The sequence below is a fragment of the Equus caballus genome, chromosome 9 (genome assembly GCF_041296265.1).
Source record: "Equus caballus isolate H_3958 breed thoroughbred chromosome 9, TB-T2T, whole genome shotgun sequence".
NCBI classification, from domain to species: domain Eukaryota; kingdom Metazoa; phylum Chordata; class Mammalia; order Perissodactyla; family Equidae; genus Equus; species Equus caballus.
The window spans coordinates 97,667,938-97,686,452 of NC_091692.1; the positions used below are offsets into that span (position 1 = coordinate 97,667,938).

The 18,515-nt window shown below is 50.0% G+C and overlaps 1 protein-coding gene and 1 long non-coding RNA gene across 4 annotated transcripts in view; one reads left to right on the plus strand and one right to left on the minus strand.

Annotated features, from left to right (window-relative positions):
- Positions 1–6,568, minus strand: part of LOC138915499 (uncharacterized) — a 15,389-nt gene extending 8,821 nt beyond the window's left edge. The window contains exon 1 of the long non-coding RNA XR_011421525.1: positions 6,256–6,568. This is a non-coding gene — a long non-coding RNA (uncharacterized lncRNA). The remainder of the gene's footprint in view (positions 1–6,255) is intronic.
- Positions 6,073–17,029, plus strand: ZNF707 (zinc finger protein 707). Of its 3 annotated transcripts, none has more exons than XM_023649107.2 (6): positions 6,073–6,168; positions 11,067–11,154; positions 11,882–12,008; positions 12,419–12,550; positions 12,988–13,116; positions 13,581–16,361. In XM_023649107.2, the coding sequence occupies exons 2-6, from the start codon at positions 11,140–11,142 to the stop codon at positions 14,408–14,410; spliced, it is 1,233 nt and encodes a 410-aa protein (XP_023504875.1). In that variant the 5' UTR covers positions 6,073–6,168; positions 11,067–11,139; the 3' UTR covers positions 14,411–16,361. The 3 variants fall into 3 exon arrangements, with proteins under 3 accessions (XP_023504875.1, XP_023504877.1, XP_023504876.1); XM_023649108.2 differs by lacking the exon at positions 6,073–6,168 and adding an exon at positions 6,347–6,491; XM_023649109.2 differs by lacking the exon at positions 12,419–12,550 and having other exon boundaries at positions 13,581–17,029.
- Positions 17,030–18,515: the final 1,486 nt, after the last annotated feature.

The following is an 18,515-nucleotide window of genomic DNA, read 5'->3' on the forward strand; positions in this document are numbered from 1 at the left end:
CTTTTCTATTACTGAGAGAAAAGTGCTGAATTCACCAGTTACAATTGTGTGCCAGTTAGAACATATTTAGCAGTAAATTTAGTGGATTTGTCTGTTCCTTCTTCGGTTTTGTCAACTTTTATTTATGTATTTTGCAGCTCTGTGTTTGGGTGCGTAATCATTTAGATTTGTTATGTTTTCTTGATGACCTTTTTGTCATTTAAAAGTATCTAACTCTGGTGTTTTTTAAAAACTTGAAATCTATCTTGTCTGATATTAACATAGCCATTATAGGTTTATAATTAGTGTTTCCATGGTACAATTTTTCTTTTTCTTTTAATCTGTGTCCGTATATTTCGTGTGTATTTCTTGTAGACAGCTTATAATTGGGCTGGCTTTTTGATCAAGTATGATAAACAGCCTTTAACAGGTGAGCTTCGTCTGTTTACATTTAATAGTGATGTGGCTGACTTGAAATCACCCATCCTGCTGTTTGCTTTCTGTCTGTCCCACGTGTGCTTTGTTCCCATTTTCTGGCCTTTTTGGGGGTCAAGTAGTTTTTAGCATTCCATCTTATTTCCCGTTTTCTTATTTGCTGCACCTGTTTGTTTGTTGCTCTCAGTTTTATATTGTAAGTCTTTAACTCTCAGTGTATTTTCACATATACAGTGTAAGAAATTTTCAACAATATTCTTTCACTTCCCTGCAGCTCCTTTGTCCTACTGTTGTCATACATTTTACTGCTAAATATGTTCTAACTGCCACAGAATAATTGTTACTTTTACTTTCAACAATTATCTTGTAATGAAATTTAAACATTAGAAGAGGAGACTTTTTTTTCTTTAAAGATTTTATTATTTTCCTTTTTTCTCCCCAAAGCCCCCCAGTACATAGTTGTATATTTTTTGTTGTGGGTCCTTCCAGTTGTGGCATGTGGGACGCCACCCCAGCATGGCCCGACGAGCAGTGCCATGTCCGTGCCCAGGATTCGAACCAATGAAACACTGGGCTGCCTGCAGCGGAGCGCATGAACTTAACCACTCGGCCACGGGGCCAGCCCCAGAAAGAGACTTTGATATTTACGTACACATTTACTATTACTGGTCCAAGTTTATATCTTGTATCCTGCAACCTGAACAATGTCCTTTATCATTTATTTTATTGCAAGTCTGCCAAGGACAAGTTCTCTCAGCTTTTGTCTTCTGAAATTATCTTTATATTGCCTTCATTTTTTGAAGGATACTTTTGCTGGATATAGAATTTTATATTGACAGGTTTTTTTTCTTTCATCACCTTGAAGATGTCATCCCATTTTCATCTGGCTTGCTCCATTTCTGATGAAAACTTGGTAGTCCTTCCTGTCTTTGTTCTCCTGTATATAATGTGCCTTTTTTCCCTCTAGGTGCTTTTAAGATTTTATCACTGGCTTTCAGCCATTTGGTTGTGATGTACCTTGCTATGGTTTTGTTTGTTTTTATCCTGCTTGTTTATTGACTTTGGATTTGTGGGTTTATGATTTTCATCAAATTTGGAATCTTTTCCATTACAGTCTCTGAGTGGTGGTGGGCGGGGCTGAGTGTTGCATGTGGTGAGTGTTGTCCTGCACCGTGGTGTGGGGAGTGCCGTACCTGGAGGGTGTGTGCTGTGGGCTGAGTTGCTGAGGAGGCCAGATCAAAGCACAGTCCGAGGTGAGGTGAGAGGGGTGTGGGGCAGGGCATTCACAGACCCCAGGTGCAGGGACATCCAACCCGGACTCAGGCTAAGAGCTCTCCTGCTGCACTGGACTGCTGGGATGTCCCCTTGCCAAGGGAAGGAGTCAAAGTTTTGTGCCCAAGCATGTACCCTTCTGGGCAGGGTCTTTATCCATCAACTGGGTCTGCTGGACCTTCTGCGTGGGGTCCTCATACCTTCCTAGCTGTTCATGGATGGCACACTACCTCCTGGGCATCCCTGTCTCCCACTTGGTCTTGAGAAGGGGTTCACACAGGTGGCTCAGTCTCCCTGGCTCCCTGATCTTTGGCAAGTACTGGGATAGCTGCAGTGTGCCCTGTGCGGAGGGAACCAGGTCGAGGCCCCAGGAGCACTGGTATCAGCCCTGGCTATGGTTCAACATCACCTGAGGAGCTTTCACAGGCCCAAGATGGGCCCCCCTGCAGTAGTCTGGGCAGCCTCCAAAGGCACACTCTTTTTTTTATTATTATTTTTGAGGTTATGATAGTTTACAACCTTGTGAAATTTCAGTTGTACATTATTGCTTATCGGTCATATTGTAGGTGCACCACTTCACTCTTTGTGCCCATCCCTCAGACCCCTCTCCCCCAGTAACCACTAACCTGTTGTCCTTGTCCACGTGTTTATCTTCCACATATGAGTGGAGTCATACAGAGTTTGTCTTTCTCTATCTGGCTTATTTCACTTAACGTAATACCCTCAAGGTCCATCCATGTTGCTGTGAATGGGACAATTTTATCCTTTTTTATGGCTGAGTAGTATTCCATTGTATACATATATACCATATCTTCTTTATCCAGTCATCAGTTGGTGGGCACTTAGGTTGCTTCCACGTCTTGGCTGTTGTGAATAATGCTGCAATGAACATAGGGGTGCATGAGTCTCTTGGAATTCCTGACGTCAAGTTCTTTGGATACTTACCCAGTAGTGAGATGGCTGGGTCATGTGGTATTTCCATTTTTAATTTTTGAGAAATTTCCATACTGTTTTCCATAGTGGCTGCACCAGTTTGCATTCCGGCAGCGTATGAGGGTTCCCTTTTCTCCACACCCTCGCTAACATTTGTTATTTTTAGTCTTAGTGATTATAGCCATTTTAACAGGCGTAAGGTGATATCTTAGTGTAGTTTTGATTTGCATTTCCCTGATGATCAGCGATGATGAGCATCTTTTCATGTACCTGTTGGCCATCCATATATCTTCTTTGGAGAAATGTCTGTTCATATCCCCTGCCCATTTTTTGATAGAGTTGTTTGATTTTTTGTTGTTGAGTTCACGCTTTCATTTTTAATTAAACTTTTTGAGATACTTGTAGATTCACTTGCACTTGTAAGATGTAATGTGGAGAGTCCTGCGTTCTGTTTACTCCATCTCCCCCGATGGTAGCATCTTGAATACTGTAGTACATCACAACCAGGAGATTGACACTGATACCATCCAGATACAGAACATCACCTTTCCACCAAGATCTCTCATGTTACCCTTTTATAGGCACATCTGCTTCTCTTCTGCACCCAACCCCTCCTTCTCAGCTGGCACCCATTAATCTGTTTTCTCCATTTCTATAATTTTGTCATTTCAAGAATTAAATAAATAGAATCAAAGAGTATGTATGGACTCAATCTCTTGGGGCCAGGTGTCTCTGGCTTCCATGGGTATAAAATCTCCTGGTACTGGCATAAAGTCAGACATACAGACCAATGGAATAGAATAGAGAAACCAGAAATAAACCCTTGCATTTATGGTCAGATGATTTTTGATGATGGTGCCAAGACAATTCAATGGAGAAGAGACAGTCTTTTCAACAGACAGTGCTGGGAAAACTGGCTATCCACAGGCAAAAGAATGAAGTGGGGGCCTAACCTAACACCATATACAAAAATTAACTCAAAATGGATCAAAGACCTAAACCTAAGAGGTAAAACTATAAAACTCCCTGGAGAAAACATAGGGGGAAAGCTTCATGATATTAGATTTGGCAATGATTTCTTGGATATGATACCAAAAGCACAAGCAACAAAAGCAAAAATAGATATATGAGACTTCATCAAAGTTAAAAATTGTGTATCAAAGGACACTACCAACAGAGTAAAACGGTAACCCATAGAATGGATAAAATATTTGCATATCACATATCTGATAAAACATTAATACCCAAAATATATAAATAACTTCTAAAAATCAACAAGAAAATCTCCATTCAAAAATGGGCAACAGGCTTGAATAGACATTTCTCCAGAGAAGATATATGAATGGCCAATAAAGATATGAAAAGATGCCTGACATCATTAATCACTAGGGAAATGCAAATGAAAACTACAGTGAGAGACCTCCTCATACCCATTAGGATGGCAATTATCAAAACAGAAAATAACAAGTGTTGGTGAGAATGTGGAGAATTGGAACCCTGGTGTACTGCTGGTTGAAATGTAAAGTGGTACAGCCCCTATGGAAAACAGTCTGGTGGTTCCTTGATACGTTAAAATAGAATTATAGTCATAGGTCACTTCATGATGGGGATACATTCTGAGAAATGCGTCGTTAGGTGATTTTGTCATGAAAAAATGCCAGAGTGTACTTACACAAACCTGGATGCTATGGCCCATTGCTCCTAGACTACAAGCCTGGACAGGATGTTACTGCACTGAATACTGTGGGCAACTGTAACAGGGGTAGTATATCTGTACCTAAGCATAGAAAAGGTACGGTAAAATACAGTATAAAAGATGAAAAATGGAGCCAGCCCTGATGGCCTAGTGGTTAAATTTCGGCATTCTCACCACTTTGGCGGCCTGGGTTCAGTTCTTGGGCGTGGAACCACACCACTCGTCTGTCATTGGCCATGCTGTGGCAGCAGCTCACATTGAAGAACTAGAAGGACTTACAACTAGAATATACAACTATGCATTGGGGCTTTGGGAAGGAAAAAAAAAAAAAGGAAGATTGGCAAGAGATGTTAGCTCAGGGTGACTCTTCTCCAGCCCTCCCAAAAAAAGATAAAAAATGGTACACCTGTATAGGGCGCTCACCATGAACGGAGCCTGCAGGACTGGAAGCAGCTCTGGGCGAGTCAGTGAGCCAGCAGTGAGTGAATGTGAAGGCCCAGGACATCAGTACTGCAGACTTTATAAAGACTGTATACTTAGGCTACACTCAATTTATTTTAAAATTTTTATTCAATAATAAACTTAGCTTATGCTAACTTCTTTATAAACTTTTTAATTTTTCAAACTTTTTGACTTTTGTAATAACAGTTGAAAACACAAACACATTGCACAGCTGTACAAAAATATTTCCTTTATATCCTTATTCTATAAGCTTTTTCTATTTAAAAAAATTTTTGTTTTTTTTTTACTTTTAAAATTTTTTTGTTAAAACCTAAGAGACGAACACATTAGCCTAGGCCTACACAGGGTCAGGATCATCAATATCACCATCTTCCATCTCCACATCCTCCCACGGCAGGACCTGAGGGGCAGGGACACACATGGAGCTATCGTCTATGATAGCAACGCCTTCTGGAACACCTCCCGAAGGACCTGAAGGTTGGCTTACACCAGCGTCACCACAAACACCGCTTCGCTGGACATTACGATGGCTACCTCGTCACTAGGCGATGGAATTTTCCAGCTCCATGATAATCTTATGGGACCACCACTGTATATGCGGTTTGTCATTGACCAAAACGTCATTCCGCGGCACACGACTGTACCATCTGACCCAGCAATTCCGCTTCTGGGTGGACGCCCAAAAGAACTGAAAGCAGGATCTTGTACACCCATGGTCGTAGCAGCATATTCACAATAGCCAAAAAAAGCACCCCCAGCGTCCATCAGGGGATGAATGGATAAAGAAAGTACGATCTATCCACACAATAGAGCTCTTATGCACCCTTAAAGGAAGAAATCCTGTCACACACTACCACGTAGATGAACCTTGAGGACATCATGCTAAGTGAAATAAGCCAGCCACAAAGAGACAAATACGGTACGTCTCCACTTATCCGATGTACTTAATCAAATTCATAGAGGCAGATGGTTGTCAAGGGCTGGGGCGAAGAGCGGACAGAAGCGGTTGTTTAATGGGTGCTGAGTTGCTGGTTTGCAAGATGAAGCTTGGAGCTCAAAAGCACAATGTGAATGTACTTAACACCACTGCACACTTAATGGCTAAGATAATAAATTTTATGTCATGTGTGCTTTACCACAGTAGAAATAAAAACCCACAGACCTCCCCGCGCGCTCAGAGCGCGCCCCTCAGCTGGGGGCGGAGGTGGGAGACGGAGGCTGAGTGGGGCCGGCTGGCTCGCCCCTTGGACCCCTGGGAGCCGCCTGCGCGCACCACTGAGACGGGCTTCCGGGCTGGGCGGGAGCGCCGCTTCCGGTGGCGGAAGGAGCACTTCCGCTGGGGAAGTTTGAGAAAGCTGGAGCGAGCCGGGAGCCGCGGCGCGGGGCAGCGGGTGAGTCCCGGCGCCGGTTCGTGTCCCGCCCCCTCGCCGCGCCCCCTCCCCGGCCCGCGCCCTCGGGGATCGGACGGCGGGGCCCACCTGCCAGTCAGCGGTGCGCCTCGGCTCCGCTCTCCGCCCGTCCCCGCGCGGCCTCCTCTCCGCGGCCGTGCGTCCTCGGCTCGTTAGGGGCGCGCCCGCGTGCGCTGTGCTGGGCCCCCCGGGACCCGGCCACGGTCACCTCATAGCCGACCTCCGCGTCTGCGACGCCGGCTGGACCACTGCGGTGGGATCCGGACACCGCGTCCCGCTGCCGGCTTAGGGTCACGGCCAGCCAGGTGTCCACACGCCGTCAGCGCGCCTCCCCCGCCATCCCGCGGAGGGCGAGTCTCCCCGCCCCGCCCCGCCCCGCCCCGGCGCCCCCGGCGCCGCGCTGCAAACTCCGTCGTAGTTCACTCCTTCCCGCGGCTCAGACTCCCCCTCCGCGCCCCCACCCCCGCCCTCCGCCTCCGCCCTCGGCTCCCGGAGGTCGTCTCACTGTCTTCCCCTTGCTGCCTTCTGGTGTGTCCACCGGACGGGTCCTTCGAAGACGTAACTCATGCCGGTAGTCTCCCTTCCTGCCTGTCCCGCGAGCTGCGGCCCGGGACCCCTCGGTTCGCCGCCCCTGCCTGCTTCACGGGTCCCTCCCGCCCCCTTTGCTTCCCTAGGCCGCGTCCAGCCCGTTCGCAGCGCGTGGTGGGTGCTCAGTTCAGGGAACCGTTCCGATTTCGTCGCCCTGGTGCTCATCCGTGCCTGGAGGAGCTGGGTCTCCACCTGAACGCTTCTCATGGCGCATGCGCCCGGCGCACCTTTCATGTGTGTCTAGACCACCGGGCGTCTTTTGGTGAAGTGTCTGTTCAAATATTGTGCCCATTTTAAACTGTATTTTTCTTTTTATTATGGACTTGGAGGACTTCTGGATAGGAGTCCTTTGTCAGATACGTGTACTCGGAATGTTTCCTCCGAGTCTGTGGCTTGCCTTGTCATTTCTTAACTGTCTTTTGATAAGCACAATAAATTGATAAGTCCAATGTATCAGTTTTTTTTTAAGGTTAGTGCTTTTAGGGTTCCATGAAAGAAATCTTTGCCTGCCCCAAGGGTATGAAGATATTCTCCGAGTTTTTCTTCTGGACGTTTTATAGCTTCAGCTTTTACATTGCATCCCTGATCCATCTTGAATTCTTTTTGGGTATGGGTGGGGCAGGGGGTGTTAACTGTACAAGTGTAATTTTTTCTATTGTTATGGCACCATTAATTGAAAAAAAAAACTTTGGTGTTTTTGAATTACATTGGTGCCTTTGTCGTAAACACTTAACTGTATGTGTGGGTCTGTTTCCAAACTGTCATGCTCCGTTGATCTGTATGTCTGTCTTTATGCCAACACTACGCCGTCTTAATTACTGTAGCTGAACCTTAGTCTTAGAATCAGGTAGTGTAAGTCTTCCCCCTTTGTTCTTCAAGGTGGATTATTTGAGGTGCTTTGCTTTTCCATGTACGTTTTATAGTCAGCCTGTCCATTTCTACAAAAAAGAAAAGACACCTGCTGGGAATTTTGCCTGGAGTGCCGTTGAAGTTCTGGATCCCTTAGGGAGAATTGAAAGCTTAATCCCCATAAACATGGGCTTTCTCTCAGTTTGCTTCTGTCTTCAAGTTTGCTCAGCTTTGTTTTGTAATTTTGAGAGTGGAGGACTTGCACATTTTTTGTTAAATGTATTTCTAGGTCCAATGTGTGTTTTTTTTCCCACACCGCCAAGCAGTTAACTAAATTGTGAGACTAGCTACCTGGAGATAGTGTCAGACCCCATAGGTTAAGGGTTGAGTTGTGCAGAACTGCCCCCCAATGCGCGCACGCACACTTCAAATGCCACTTGCAGGTCCAGGTCCTCTCTTGTGCTTCTGACCAACTGGCTACCGATCGGAGGGTCCCTCGCCCCCTCCTTGGGTTTGATTAACTTGCTGGAGCGGCTCACAGAACTCACAGGAACATTTTGCTTACTTTACTTAGATCACTGGTTTGTCATGAAAGGATGAAACTCTGGACCAGCCAGAGGGAAGAGATGCACAGGGCACGTATGGGAAGGGTGCGGAGCCTCCATGCCCTCTCCCAGCAGCCACTCTCCCCGAATCTCCACGTGGTCACCAACCTGGACACTCTCCGAACCCCTCCGTTGGGTTATTATGGAGGTTCCATTACGCAAGCATGATTGATGAAATCGTTGGCCCTTGGTGATTGGTCCAACCTCCAGCCCCTGTCCCTTCCCCAGGGGTTGAGGGGAAAGTTCCAACCCTCTCCTCACAGTGTTTGATTCCCCGGCAACCAGGCCTCCCCCCCCAACTTAGGAGCTTTCCAAGTCACCTCATTAACATAAGTTAAAAAAGGGCTCCTGGGGCCGGCCCCATGGCCCAGTGGGTAAGTGCACACGGTCTGCTTCAGCGGCCCGGGGTTTGCCAGTTCGGATCCCGGGTGCAGACATGGCACCACTTGACTAGCCATGCTGTGGCAGGCGTCCCACATATAAAGTAGAGGAAGATGGGCATGGATGTTAGCTCAGGGCCAGTCTTCCTCAGCAAAAAAGAGGAGGATTGGCGGATGTTAGCTCAAGGCTAATCTTCCTCAACAAAAGAAAAAAAAGGGGGGGGGGCGCTCCTTATGAATGAAATTCCAAGGGTTTGAGGAGATTTGTACCAGGAACTGAGGATTTCTTGTTATGCCCCACTAGGCATTTGACTTTTTGTTGTTTTTGCAATTATTACATTGTAATTTTTATTTCACTTTCCCAGTATTCATTGCTGGTAGAAATATAGTTGGTTTTTATATCCTCTGACCTTACTTCACTCATTAGCTCTAGTTTTTATTTGCTTGAGGATTCCTTAGGATTTTCCTACAAGCACTCTCATGTCATCCTTGGATAATGACAGTTCCACTTCTTTGTTTCTAATCTTTATGGCTCTGTTTCTTTCTCCTTCTTTGCACTGGCCTGAACCGCCAGGCTGAGGAGAGGCAGTGAGAGCGGACAGCCGTGCCTTGTTCCTGAGCCCAGAGGGGGAGCTGGGTTTTGACCTTTAGCTGTGATGTCAGCCCAGGCTTATCCGGGTGAGGAGCTTCTGTTCTGTTCCTTGTTTTTCTCGGGATTGGATGATGAATTTTAACAAATGCCTTTTCTACATCTACTGAGATAATCATATAGTTTTCTTATGGTAGTTTTTCTCCTTTATTCTGTTAATGTGGGTAATTGTGTTGCTTCATTTTCAAGTGACAGGAAAAGTTGAGGAAGTCATTGTGACTGAAAGTGATGCCATGCCCTTGAAAGGAAAAGATGAGGAAAATCTCAACCTGACAAACATACTCAGGAAAACATCTAGCAGTTAGCTGTAACTACCAGTGAATGTCAAAGGATGAACCCCATGAACTTCCGGCAGAACTCTCAGCTGGAGTGGCTGGGCCGGAGGTGGGTGTGGCGAGTGAGGCAGATGGGTGTGAAGAGAGGTTGCCACAGAGGCCCGAGCTGAGCTGGGCAAAGGCATCCTTCTGGGAAGTTGTGCTCTGATCTGGTGCCTTCCAGCCCTGGAGTCATTAACTCCAGTGAATGATGATCAAACCAACTTTGTATTCTTCAGATAAACTCCATTTGGAGTTTTGTTGGAGACTATAGTTCTTTTTATAGATCACTGTATTGGACTTCCTAATATTTTGTTAGGAATTTCTGTGTCTGCTTATGAGTGAGGTTGGACTGCACTTTTCTTGTCTTATAGTGTCTTTATCAGGTTTTGGTATGAAGGCTTTGCTGGCCTCGTGAGACAAGCTGGAATGTATTCTTTCTCAGTTCCTGTAAAGGCTTCTAAGATTGGTGCTAGTCTTCCTTAAGGGTTTGGTGCCGTTCATCAGTGAATCAGCTGGGTCTGGTGTTTTCCCTGTGGGAGGGTTTTTTTTTTTTTTGTCAGTTTCATAGTGTGCTTTTAAGGGAATTTGTCTCTTTCATCTCAGTTACTGAGTTTGTTGGCATGAAGTTGCTTGTAACGGCCCTTTATGATACTTCTAATGTCTAAGGGATCTGTAGCGAGGCCTCTTTCTTTCATTCCTAATATGGGCAACTAGGCATCTTCCTCCAGCTGGTCTGTCTTTTCTCGGGGCATCTTTAGAACTGGCCTCTCCTGCATCTTGGGGCTCCATGTTTCACCCAGGCAGGACACAGGAGCCCACTGTGGCAGGAGTCTTTGGGCTTCCAGGAGGGTGGTTCTGAACAGACCTGGGGGAAGATGCTTGATCTGAGCAGAGCCTGCTGCTCGGTTTGGGAGCTTGTGGCTTATTCCCCAAACTAGGTGAAGAATGATGAAGCTCTGATGGAGAATAAGGAAGAATAAAGAGCTGCACCATAGCTGCGTTTGGGGGAAGGCTGTGAGGTGGCCTTGTTTGTGGGAAGATGCCCGAGGACGTTTGTGTGTGCAGTGCCATGGGCATGGGCTGTCCTGGTCCTGTCTCCTGGGGGGGAACCCAGGCTGCCTCAAGTGGGGTTTTAGCCCCAAATTCTCCAGTGACATGTCTGCAAAAAAGCTGTTGGCTTTCAGCCATAAATGGCTGCTCTCAGCTATCATTTGGTGAGAGACTGTGGCTTGCCTTCTGGAATGTCATGGTCCTTGTGTGTGAGGTAGCACATCGCAGCTAGTGATTTCCCTACAGTGGTGCTGGCCCGCTCCGCGCCCCCAGTTCCCCTTCTATTATGGAGCATCCCCTGCTAGCAGCATCCCCTGCCAGCATGTGTGCCCTTGTGTCACTGGTTTTTCCTGAATCCCCCTCGGCCCCCTGAGTAGGTGCAGCTCCTGAGTCAGGTGGGGGCTTCCAGGCTGCAGCTCTCACTCACTCTCTGTCTCCCCAGATTGGCTGCTCTTCGGCACCTGCCTTTCCCCAGCGAGGGCCCACACGTCTCCCTGCAGGCCACTGCTGTTCCCATGGATGTGTCCCAGGTGAGCGCAGCCTTCCCCAGCCCTGCAGGTGCCCGAGCCCCAGCCTCCAGCCCACCGTGGCGAGGGGTCCACGGTGGTGGCTCCAGAGGTCTGTGGCTCCCTGCCTGATTGGTCGTTCCCTCTTATGGACTGAGGAACAAAAAGAAAATGTGATTCATTTACAGTAAGACCTCAGTAGATGTTACAGAAAAGTTGAAAATACGTGTCCTTCTCTTAGGTGCTATCTTGTCTGCTAGAGCTGCCATAACTCACTACCACAAGCATTTGAGTACTTCTCACTGTTCTGGAGGCTGAAAGTCCCAGACCAGGGTGCCGGCATGGTCGGGTTCTGGTGAGGACCCACTTCCTGGTGTGCAGACGGCCGCCTGAGAGAGGGGGAGAGTGGGTGTGCAAGCTCTCTGGTGTCTTTTTTTATGAAGACACTGATCCTATCGGATCAGGCCCCACCCTCGTGACCGCTTTTAACCTTAATTACTGCCTTACAGGCCCTGTCTTCAAACAGCCGTACTGGGGTTAGGGCTTCTACGTACAAATTTGGGGGACACAGACATTTAGTCCCTAACATGTGCCTTCCCTCATGCCTAAGCTTCCAGCCTCTGCGCACACACACTTTTTCTTCCAGCCCAGACCTGTGGGTTTTAGCTTCTCTTTATTTCCTGCTGTCCTGCCAGCCTCAAGAGCAGCCAGGTGTGACTTCTTGCTCCTGGGGGGGAGCTGTCTGTTGCAGGAGCCGGTGACCTTCGAGGAGGTGGCCATACACTTCTCAAGGGAGGAGTGGCAGTGTCTGGACCCCAGCCAGAGGGCCCTCTACCGGGACGTGATGCTGGATAATTTTGGGAACTTGGCCGCACTGGGTAAGGACTGTGCTTTCAGTCTCTAGAGCCTCCCTGCTCCCTCGATGGTGCTGGGGCCTGGAGTCCAGGCTACGGGGGTTTGGGAGTGGGAGCCTTTGTCCTATGTCCCATAGAGGGGCTGTTCTGCACCAAGTCTGGCCAAGGGCATTTCTTTGTGCTCTTGGAGGCAGCCCCCTCTTCCTCAGGTCCATCCACTGTTGGACTTGGCACTGCTGGAACCTTCTCTGGGCCTTTGCCAGCAGCAGGGAGGGGGGAAGGAGAGCCCATTTGCTGCCCTGACTCCCTTTCTCTCTGTTGTCTCTGTTTTGGGGCAGCTTCTCTGGAGGATCCCTGAGGACTGGCCTGAGCCCCTGCACCCTCGCTTTGTCCTCTCTACAAATAAAACAGCACCTTTTCTCTCCTTTGAGAAGGATTTTGCGGCCCCAGACCAGACCTCATCTCTCACCTGGAACAGTGGGATGAGCCATGGGTTGAGGAGCAGGAGAGAGCCAAGTTTCAGGAAGCGTGGAGGGCTCCCCATTTTCCCACCTCCCAGCTCCCGGGTGAGCTCAACATGCAGTGTCTGTCCGTTTTCCTCTCCCAGTGGGACTGTGGGTGCCGAGCTGCTTCCTAATGAGACTGTGGAAACCCACGGGGTGTCAGCCACACTCCTGCACTGAGAGCTGCCCCAAGGAGTGCCAAGCACGCCCTGGGGATGTGTGAGGCGGGCAGGCGGCAGGTGCAGCCTCAGTTTGGGTCTGGCCTGAGAGGGCCGGGCACTGTCCTGTGGAGACCCTGGGTGTAGCTATTTGAGGCCTGGCGGCCACATGTGCTCACAGGATGAAGTCAGGAGCCTGACCCGCTTCTCTGAGGGTCTTCCCGGTGGCCTGGGCAGGTGCTTTGTGTGCTGTTTATGCCTTTGTAAAACCAGATGGTAACGGTGCCTCCCTCCATCAATGAGGTGGTGGGCGCAGTGGTGGGCTTCTCTTGTTGATTTCAGATTCTCTCAGAAGTGAGATCAAGCAGATGTGTGAAAATGAGACAAGCTGGGAAGACACTGGGTTGTGTGGAGCCCCAGGACGGAGAGGGTCTCAGGTCCCTGGCTGGAGAGGAGCTTACATCCTGGAGGGTGAGTGGTTCAGAACAACTCTGCAGAGCTCCCCAGCTTCTACATGCCTGTCCCTGGCGTCACCCCCCACCCCACCAGGGCCTTGTTGAATGGACGGAGGCAAGCTTAGGGCGTTCTTTCTACCCTGATTGGTGTCTTTCTTCCTATGCGAAGACAAGTATGTACCTGTACTCTTGGGCCGTGTAAGCCAACTTGAAGTTTAGAGTCTTCCATCATGCCGATGATGCAGGAGTGTACCTAACTCTCACCTGCCTCGGGTGAGCATTTCAGTTCACTTTCATTCCCACTGTTGACACTTCTGGCTTGTCTGTGTGTTTCCTTACCACACCTGTGCCACTTACTTGGAGTGAATCCTTAATTAGATTGAAATGAGCTGATAGGACACATTTTGTAGCTTTTCTTCTGTTTTGCTGGCCCGTCTTCAGGGCTGCCAGCCCTGTGTAAGCGCCTGTGTTCCTCCCCAGGAGCAGGGAAGTCCCTTTACCAGAAGAGACAGCATAATCGGCTGTCGGCAACCCATGAGGAAATCCACGAGTCCAAGAGAGCCGAGGCTGGCGCTGGTTTCGGGAAGAGCTTCCTTCTGAGCTCGGACGACGTGCAGCTTCCCTGCATGGCGGCTCTGCAGTGCGGCGGGTGTGGGGTGTGTTGCGGGCAGCCGCCAGGCCTCCAAGAGCAGCAGGAGTGTCCCGCTCAGGAGCAGCCATTTATCTGTGACACGTGTGGGAAAGTCCTGAGCTGTCACAGCCGGCTCACTGCTCACCAGACGGTCCACACGGGAGCCAAGTCCTTCGCGTGTTTTGAATGTGGCCAGACCTTCAGGTGGGTCTCAAACCTGTTGAGACACCAGAGAAACCACACAAATGAGAAGCCCTTCAGCTGTGAGGTGTGTGGACAGGCCTTCAGCCTGAAAGACCGCCTCGCCCAGCATCGCAAGGTCCACACTGAGCACAAACCCTACCCGTGCGGGGACTGTGGGAAGGCCTTCAAGCAGAAGTCGAACCTTCTCCGGCATCAGCTGCTACACAGCGGGGAGAGGCCTTTCTGCTGCACAGACTGTGGGAAGGCCTTCCGCACCAAGGAGAACCTCACCCACCACCGGAGGATCCACAGCGGGGAGAAGCCCTACACGTGTGCCCAGTGCGGCAAGGCCTTCCGGTGGCCCAAGGGCTTCAGCATCCACCAGAGGCTGCACCTGACCAGGAGGGCCTACGAATGCGACCGCTGCGGGAAGGGCTTCCGCCACCTGGGCTTCTTCACGCGGCATCAGAGGACCCACAGGAGAGGGGAAGTGTAGGAGCGCCCACGGCGCGTGTCTGGGTCTGCAGGCGCCGCGGGAGGCGGTGGGTCCTGACTTAACGAGGCGGGAAGAAGCCACCTTGATCCCAGACCTGCAGGAAAGGTGCAGTCAGAGCTCCTGGCTCTCCCGAGTGGCATCACTGGGAACACCGCCCTCCAGGAGAAGTGGGTCTGAGGGGCACACTGTGGCAAGAGCCCGGGTGCTCCCATGGTCATGGTAGCAGGAGGAGGCCAAGCAGGTGCAGCGCCAGGTTCCAGGTGCCAGGCCCCTGCCCCTCCCCAGGGCCAAGGGCTCTCCCTGTGACCTTAACTTTCTTCCCTTCCTACCTCTTTTTCACTCCCTTCCTTGTCTGGTCTGTTTGTCTTTTTCAACTTGCATCCCATTTCTGCATCTTAAGGCAGCTGTGGGTTTTACACAGAAGTACAGCCCCTCCTGCAGTCTTTGTAGGTGCAACTTAGAAAGGGGCACCTTTGTAATGTCGTGAGCTCGTCAGAGGATTCCAGACCTTCAGTGGTCACCCGGAACTCAGAACCAGAGTTGTGGTTAGCAAGTCCTCTGCGTGAGGACACGGCATCCATCTGGTACCTGCTTGGGCCCGTGTGTCCTCACAAGTGTCTAAGAACCCTGCCCTGGCAGCCCCGTTGCTGTGGCCCCTCTCTCCAGCCTAGATTAACTTGTAGATACTAGGTCTTTGGTAAAACATCATGGCATCTTGCTGTGTGTGTTTGTTAATGTTTGTGAGCACGTGCAGTTTGGAGGGCTTTTCTCCCAGAGTTATGTGATCAGATGCTCGCAGATCTGTCGAAGAAGCCATGTGGGTCTGCACGGTCCTTTCGCTCCAGACTCAGCCCTTTGCTCCCAAGAGCACAGCTGAGTCCCTCCGCCCGGTGAGGTCAGGCACTGGGAGCTTCTGGTACTCTGGTGGTGACTGTCCGTCAGAGCCTGTGTCGGCTGCAGGGACGTGTGGTGAGGAAGCCGGCAGAGGGTTCCCGTGTGGCCCATGAGGCCTGGAGGGGTCTCACCAGACCTGAGTACGCATGTGGATGTGTCACCGACATGGCTCCCGGCCTGTGATGGCTTTGCTCAGCCCCAGGCCCTCTGCTTTTAGGATCTTTCTTTGCTAAGTAGGACCCCCACAGCCACTACCATGTTGTGGCTTTATGGTCACCACAGCAACTGCAGGTGCCTTTGTGCTGGTGGGTGGTGTCCAGGAGCTGATTAGGTCGGAGTGGTTGACTGCTCACCAAGGTGACCACTGCCACGCAAGTCCCCCCACGGCACCTTCAGGAGAGACTTAGGTCCCGCACCTTGAATCAGTGAGTGAAGTCCGGTCTTAGAGCAGTAAGGGACAGCCGTGTTCGCGAGAGGGAGTTTTAGGAGGAAGAGGCACCTCTTTGTTCTAAACTTCAGGCGTCTCCGCTTGACCAGCACGGAAGTATAACTGCCAAGTGCAGCTCCCGAGGGCAGCGGCTCCCACTCAGAGCTGGTCAGGGCAGGACACTTGCCCCCTTGCTGGTATGAACACCGTTTCAGGTTAGCCAAATAGTTGATGAAAGATTCTGATTTTCTTTTGTTTTTTAAGAATTCCAGCTAACAAATGTGGATGGAATGATAGAATTAGAAGTGAGTATACAGGAAATGGGGGGTGAAGGGCAGGTTCAAACCACCAAGAGGAAGCACTGAGCCAGATCAGACAGGGAGATGCTGCCAGGCAGTGACCTCTCAGTGAGTCAGGCTGGGGAAGAGGGGGCCGCCAGGGACCAGTGCTCTGAGGATGTCTGATCCTGATCTGCGCAAACCAGCTGAAGAAGGCACGTCAGAGACTGTTGTGGAAATCTGAGCATGGACTGGATGGTAGTGGTATTAAGGATTTTGTTGTGATAATGTCATGGTGGTTCTGTTTTTATAAGTCCTTATTAAAGACACATTCTGACATTCATGGGTGAAATGATGTGATGTGGGATTTGCTTTAAAATTCTAATAAGGAAGACAAAGCAATATTAGCAGAATGAGTTGTTGAAGCTAGGTGATGGGTATGCTTGAAATTTTTCTGTATTTTTTTTTGTTTTACAGGATATTATATTTTAAGTTCATTAACACTTACTGAAGATGGTTGAAAACAGCCATTAAGTCTTAAGTTACGAAGCCGTCTCAGTTGGCTTGGGCTGCCATAACAAAACACCACAGACTAGGGGTCTTAAATATTGGAAATTGATTTTCTCAGTTCTGGAGCCCAGAAGTCCAAGATGCGGTCAGCATGGTGGGTTCCTGGTGAGGACTCTCTTCCAGGCTTGTAGATGGCCTCCTTCTCGCTGTGTCTTCACATAGTGGACAGAGAGAGAGCTCTGCCGTCTCTTCTTATAAGGGCACTAATACCATCACGGGGCCCACCCTCACGACCTCATCTAACCCTAACCACCTCCCAAAGGCCCCCTCCAAATACCATCCATTAGGGGTTAGGGCTTCCATGTGGGAATTGTGGGGACACAATCCAGGTCATAGCAGGAGCTTCTCTGGGTCAGTCCTGGTCTGTAGACCAGCCTTCTCCTGGCCAGTGAGGACATGGGGGTGTGGGGTGCAGGGCCTCTAGAATAAATGGAAGTCTACCCAATGGAACATTTGAGTGACTTTTCTCTTATTTATGGAATCCAAACATTTGTACTAGTGCCTGTATTTTTCTTCCAGTTCAGAGCTGTTGGGCAGGGAAGTGCCTGGTGGGTTTCCCCCAATGTGTGGAGTTGTGAAGGCCTTCAGATGGTGTTTGTGTGCAGGTCTGAATGGCCTGCCTTGGGGGTGTGAGCAGTCACCGCTCTGGGTAGCACTTCTAAAGACTCGAACTTTGTCCTGCAGGAGCCCGCTGGCCAGGTGACTGTCTCCCCTGTTTCTGGGTTTTAATCCTTCATGATGCAATTGTGTGGAGTTAAATATGAACAATGAATAATTATGTAACTAACTAAATTCCATCTGACGACAATTGTCGACTGATCCCAGCGGCCACCTTGGGCTGAGGGGCAGTTGAAGAGTGGGAGCGTCAGGCCTCCAGCTGCCCCTCGCTCACTGCTGCCGGCTGCTTAGACCACGGCTGTGGTGGACGTCCCAGTCTGTAGTTTCTTGGTGCCCAGCTTCCCAGGCTCTGGCTGGAGAGTCCTTCAAGGGAGCAGTAATTGGCAGACACAGTACTGGCTGGCCAGGCTGTGGCTCCTGTGTGCATTTGCATGTCGCTTCCTGAGAAAGCTGCCTTCAGACAAGATGCAGATGGAGAGTCGTGGTAGTGGAGCTCGTGAGGGCACAACAGGGCCTGCCCCTCAGCTCTTGCTGTCACCACGTCCCCAGGAGGACGGAGTCTCACAGCAGGTGAGAAGTACCAGCCTTCTCAGGGCAGGCGAGCCTGGTGGCAGTGGAGCTCCACCATCAGCCAGGGGAGTAGCTGCCACTTTTGCCTGCGTTTCCCTGGGACAGAGGACACGTGAGTCCACTTTGGGGCAGGATGGTGTCCCACTGGGGCTGATTTGTAAGAATCATGCCTGTGACCTGGCCTTCCACTCTCTGTCCCCAGGGGACGCTCTTGTCCAGCCTGCATGTCTACACCCAGCACACGTGTGCCCTGGAGCAGTGAGAACCCCAGGAACATGAGAACCACACAGTGGCCCCTGCAGCCTTGCCCAAGACCAGGGAGTTTGTGTGTCCAGGGAGAGGAGAGCCTGGCGCTCAGGGAGAGCACATTCCCAGCAGGCCGAGCACCCCGAACAGCCCCAGTGTGTTCTGAAGCCGCAGCCAGACCATCTGGTCATCTTTGGGGAAGCATAATGCTTGGTAAATACAGATGTTTGGGGTCATGCTGGGAAGGATGCATCATAAACACTACATACCTGATGTTCTGGGTCTTCGTGGAGTCTGCAGATGTCCCAAACCCTTGAGACCCTCCACTGAGGGCGCGTGCGCATGGAGTTGGCAGTGCAGGGCCCGGGTAGGAGGCAGCGGCTTCTCCCATGCAGCCTTGCCCTTGATAATCCACCTTGTAATGCTTGCGTCTGTGGTCTCCTGGGATCGAAGTCATGGCCCACCAAATGAAATGTTTTGGGGAATAAGAAACGTGCAGGTT

Bases quoted from the DNA above. Each gene is read 5' to 3' on its own strand.
- ZNF707 (XM_023649107.2), top strand. The intron at 12,009-12,418 runs GTAAGGACTGTG...TCCTTTGAGAAG, and splicing joins TGGGAACTTGGCCGCACTGG to GATTTTGCGGCCCCAGACCA. The intron at 12,551-12,987 runs GTGAGCTCAACA...TGTTGATTTCAG, and splicing joins TCCCACCTCCCAGCTCCCGG to ATTCTCTCAGAAGTGAGATC.